Source organism: Limulus polyphemus, unplaced genomic scaffold (genome assembly GCF_000517525.1).
Source record: "Limulus polyphemus unplaced genomic scaffold, Limulus_polyphemus-2.1.2 Scaffold432, whole genome shotgun sequence".
Taxonomy (NCBI): domain Eukaryota; kingdom Metazoa; phylum Arthropoda; class Merostomata; order Xiphosura; family Limulidae; genus Limulus; species Limulus polyphemus.
Genome location: NW_013666042.1, coordinates 351,416 through 356,736, shown reverse-complemented (window position 1 = coordinate 356,736; position 5,321 = coordinate 351,416). Strand labels below are relative to the sequence as shown.

General features: G+C 34.3%; 1 protein-coding gene across 1 annotated transcript in view; it reads right to left on the bottom strand.

Moving 5' to 3' along the window:
- Nucleotides 1-5,321, bottom strand: part of LOC106458231 (Down syndrome cell adhesion molecule-like protein Dscam2) — a 260,015-nt gene that overhangs the window by 4,807 nt on the left and 249,887 nt on the right. The window contains exon 22 of the mRNA XM_022384379.1: nucleotides 4,821-5,071. Within this exon, the coding sequence (XP_022240087.1) occupies nucleotides 4,821-5,071 (251 nt within the window). The remainder of the gene's footprint in view (nucleotides 1-4,820; nucleotides 5,072-5,321) is intronic.

Sequence of the window (5,321 nt, the reverse complement as noted above, 5' to 3'; positions counted from 1 at the left end):
TTATACATGTTTGTTTGTTTCTAGTTAAGTACAAACCTACTGAAGCATTTGCGACATTTTGAGGCATTTTACGTTAATTTCAAATGCTTCAAGGAATAAGAAATATATTTTTGTAAAAACTACCTGCATGACATACATATATGCAATGTAGAGAAAAATTTGCAAGCATATGTATATGTCAAGTATAAACGACGCTGCATTCCAGACGTTATGGAGAACCAACTGTTTATCTTATCTACAGAAACAGACGCCACTGTTGCAGAGAGAAAGTTTATACTAACTTTGTTAAAGATAGGAAACGAATTCTAATAAAAGCTTTAGAAAGGAAACCAGAGCCTCTTGCACAACTCTGGTCTGAAGGAAGGTGAAGAGAAATACATGCAAATGGGTGGCCGATATACAGTGTTTGCGTATAACCAATTAACAACTAGTTTTGGTTTCAGAAGACAGTAAATATTAACCAATCATTTGATGGAGCTACTTGCAAGATCAGCATGAAGAGCTAGTTGAATGCTCATAGAAATACTGAGAAACGAGTATAAGAAACCCTGTTTTCAGCAAAAAAGTTAGTCTCCTGGCTCATATCCAAAGGCCAACAAATCTGATGATTGTGATGATTCCTGATCCAACTCAGTCAGCTGCCTATCTAGCCGCCTAAACACTGATGAAGATGATAGTTCTTAAGAACATAGAAAACTTCTCTCACTCAGTCCCCATGTAAGTAATTAATGTTATCACTCTCAGTCGAGCAGTGTACTTAAGAATTTAATGTACAATTGATTAATAGTAAAGAGGATTTGTCTGAGCATATATCAATTGATATTGTAATTCATAACCTATTTGTTACTGTAAAGTATTTAATGAGTATTATTGAAAGCTTAATTGAAGAACATTTTCCTGCTCAGACGGAAGAATTTAGTAATTTTAACAGGAAAGTTTTCAAAGATCATTTCAGTAATCTCGATGTAGCCGAATATCTGAATACATTGAATTAAATTGTTGTTTGTGTTTTTGAATCTCAGTCTCCAAGTCAATTCTTTAGTCTAACTGTAAACTTCCTCGAGTTAGTGACTCCTATGCTACACTCGCGACTGCAAACCTGGATTTAGTACAAATCTATATGTAATTGGATTTAAAGTCGAACTCCAAACGACTTCTTAGGTCATCTTCAGATTAATAAAGACAATTTGAAACTGACTGTTACTGGGCACATGTCTTAGAGACGAGAGTGTGAACGGGTATGAGATTGTAGGGGCGTAGCAGTTAGACGTTAGGTGATTAATATAGGTATAAAGGTGTTTCTTTATGTTGGCTCAATTTTGGTTTGAGTTCTTGTAATAAGTAGGACTTTTTTGATTTTTCGTTTGTTTGTCTTTGTTTCTCTACTTAATGTGTTGGTGTTTTCTATGGCTAGGTTGTGTTTATTTGATTTGCAGTATTCCTAAACGTGGGAAGGTGTTTTTTTTTGTATTCATTGAATGTGGTTTCCATTTTTCGGCTTGTTTCTCTGATATAGATGTCGTGGCAGTTGTTGCATTGTATTTTATAAATAATGTTGGTGTTATGTTTGTCACTGTAGTTTTTAAATAGTATGGATTTTAGTTTTGTGCCCGGTTTTTGAATGAATTTAGTGTTTGTTGGAATGTTATAATTTGTTGTAAATTTTTTCCTAATGTTGGATATTTTATCGCTAATATCAGGAATATACGGTATGCAACATAGCAGGATTTTATAGTTAGTTGTTTCATTGAATGTATTATTGTTTGTTTGCTGTTGATTGTGTTGTTGGCCTAGGTATGTGTGTATAATTTTTTCGAAGGTTTTTGAAGGAAATTTATTGACGTTGAGAAAGTGTTGTTTTAATTGTCTGATTTCATCGTTAATTTTATCGGGTGAGCATAATTTTGTGGCTGTGTTTATTTGTTTTTTAATATATTGAATGTGTACACAGGGAATGTGTAGTCCAGTATAGGTGAATTTTCTGTGGATTTCTGTTTTGAATTGTGTATCGGTTCTTGTGATCTTGAAGTTGAGAACTGTTATTTGTTTAGCTGTCTCGTATTCACAGGTGAACTTAATGTTGGGGTATACAGAGTTAACGTGGTTGAAAAACTAAGTGTGTGTTCTGTAGATGTAAATCCAATAAATGTATCAACATATCTGTACCATTATATTGGTGGGTGTAAGACTGAATTGATCGCTTGAGATTCAATCTATGTCATGAAAATGTTGGTTAAAATTGGTGACACAGGATTGCCCATACTTAAGCCATTTATTTGTATGTAATTTTGGTTGTCGAACATGAAGTTGGTTTTGGTGGTAGTGAATTCTAGAAGAGCTGCTAGTTGGTTGGTGGGGATGTGTATTAATGGGTTTGGGTCTTGGATATAAAGTTCTAAAGCTATCTTGTAGGCTTGAATAGTTGGGACTTCAGTGAAAAGGGAGATCACATAAAAACTGGCCATTAAGGCTTTATGATTTAGTTGATCCAGAATATATTTAAAGTTAAAAGAGTCCTTAAAAAAGGAGCCTACTGATATTGCATAAGTAGAAAATGTCCACGCTATGTATTCACCGAGGTTGTAGTTAAACGATTCACTGGTCGACATTATGGGTCGTAGTGGACAATCGGGTTTGTGAGGCTTGGGGGGGGGGGTGCTGTAAAGTTGAGGTGTGTGGGAGTCGGTCTGACGTAGGTAGGAATAAAGATTTTCTAAGATTGTGTTATTTTTCTCAATTCTGATAGCATTTTGTTTAGTTGTTTTTCGTGTGTTTTTGTTGGATTTGTGAGGATTGTCTTAAATTTGTTTGTATTTTATAGGATATCATTCATTTTTTGAATGTACTCACTTGTGTTCATTATTACAATGGCATTGTCTTTATCTGCTTTTAGAATTTTGATGTTGTTGTCTTGTTTTAGGTTGTTTATAGAATTAATATCTTTCTGTGTTTTTTAGCTTTATTTTCTGTGAAATTATGTTGGTGGTTTTGCATAAGAATTCTTTGAAAAAGTTGTTTAAAATACTGTTTTGAGGTGTTTCGGGGAAATAGATGTTTTCAGTTTTACATGGAAAGATAAGTTGTTGATTATCAAAGGAATTTGTATTGATGTTGTCTTCTTTCCGGTGGCTGTTTTCCGTAGTTTTGTTGGTGTTTTCGGTGTGTGTAGAATGGATTACTAGTCTTTTAGCTAGGTCTTCAAGGCATGCTTTTATTTCGGTAGATGGCATATTTCTTTGCGTTACTGCGATGTTGAGTCCTTTGTTGAGCGCTTAATTGTCGGTCGGATCTGTTAATTATGAGATTGGTTGATGGTTCGTCGTGTTGACGTCTTTTCTGTTGTTTGCACCTTAGTTGATCTAGTTTTCTGTTATGGCGGGTCTCTTTTTTTCCTTTCTATTCCTTGCTGTTGATTAGGTTGATGTTACGTTGTATGAGTCTATAACTTTCTGGTTGAATGCAGCAGACCAGTTGATGGTCTTGATTCATTTTTTTTTTGTTTTTGCAACTCATTTAATTCTTTGTATTTTGAGTTTAACATATCTTTTGGCAAAATTAGGGATAAGTTTTTCGTTTTGGCACTGTTAGAAGAAAGAAATGTCATTTCTTCTATTGACGATTTTGTAGTTTAAATTCCTTAGTTTCGTTAGAATCTCACGTGCATGTACGGTTAACAATGGGGTGATGTAAGTAAGTTGAGACATATTGGAGTGTTGTTGACTAACTGTCTTCCTTCTAGTCTTTCACTGTTAATTTGGGGACTGTAAATTTCGAGTCAAGCGTCCTAACCACCACGCAATGGCAGGCACTACATTTTGATAAGTAACAATATTTAAGCTGCAGAAAATAGTTGTCCTGGTTCCCTCAATTAAAAGTGAAAAAACAATTTATTTATTATGCCACTAGTTAATTACTGTGTTTGAAGACGGCCCGCTTGATAGTCTAGTTGTAGCACTTATAAACAAATTAGTTTACGAAAGACTTACATGATTATCACTAAAAAGAATATATATATATATACATACACACACGCACAATTTCCAAACTTTTCCAGCAAATATCTTAAAGAAAACAGCCAACTGAATGTATTATGAGAAAACAATATTTTCTGAACATAATATTTAATAAAGTATTTATAGCCTTTCTTCTTATCCTTACCTGAATACGAAATTAAGTACAGCTCGTGAAGTAGTTTTAGCGTACAAGACTAATGGTCCAATTGGTCGAGTCAACTGTTTTAACTCTAGGAAATTCAAATTACCTACACACATAAACACCCACGATTGAAAGAGACGAGCAGAACTATTTTCACGTAAATAAGATCTAATAGTTACTACTTGTGGCAACTAAGAATATGGGCAATCCAAGATCGTTTTTCCCTTACAAAGTCAATTCCCAACAAATCTACCATGCATGGATATCATCTAACAATGCAATCAAGCGACAGATAAGCAACTCAAAAGTACAGAATCTGAATGACTTAACGCTAGTATTACTGATGATGCACACATTGTGCTCCAAATTGTTTGTGGATCCACAACTTTGTTGGTTACGGAGTCCTTAATAAAATATGAATTGCACAAAATACATAAACAAAAATACCATCAAAAGAATATTGCAAATAATCCCACTAAATGACCACTAGGGCCACGTATATAGAAAATTTACGATTTCATCACATTTTATTTGGCTAGTTATTTAATTATATTCAGTTGAAAAGCAAAACGGCTAAGCCTGATCAAAAACTCCTCATCACAAAAAACAAAATAATGAGATATAGAATATATCCTAAATTCACTTTGAAATAAAAATTACCATACTTGCTTATTTCGAAAGGGTACATCATAGGTGTGGTTCCCGTCGTCTAAATGTGGGAGAGGCCAGGAAGGAGTTGTTCTATCATCCGTTTCGCCGTCTCCAGAGTACATCGATATTCTACTGGTAGCGTAGGGGGAAGGGTAGTAGAGTTGTTCCTGACTGTGTCGAAGTCTGGAGTCAGGGGGAGCTCGCTTATCCCAGACCACCATGGGGAACGATTCGCCTTCTTTTCCTGCTTCTGAATCTCTAGGCGCTCCAAAATCAAACAAAAAATATAACTAATATGCATAAAAAACACTTCTTCATTATTGACATATAAACTGAAAATTTTAATATTCAAGATAAATATAAAATGACTACCAAGTAGAAAAAATGTTATTTTATAGTGACCTATTTTTAAGTTTTAGCTTGCAAGTATAAATATAGCTTTTAAAATGTACGCTAGAGTTATACTGATACTATTAATGGCTGGAGACGGCTTAAATGGGTAATGAAGAAAAACT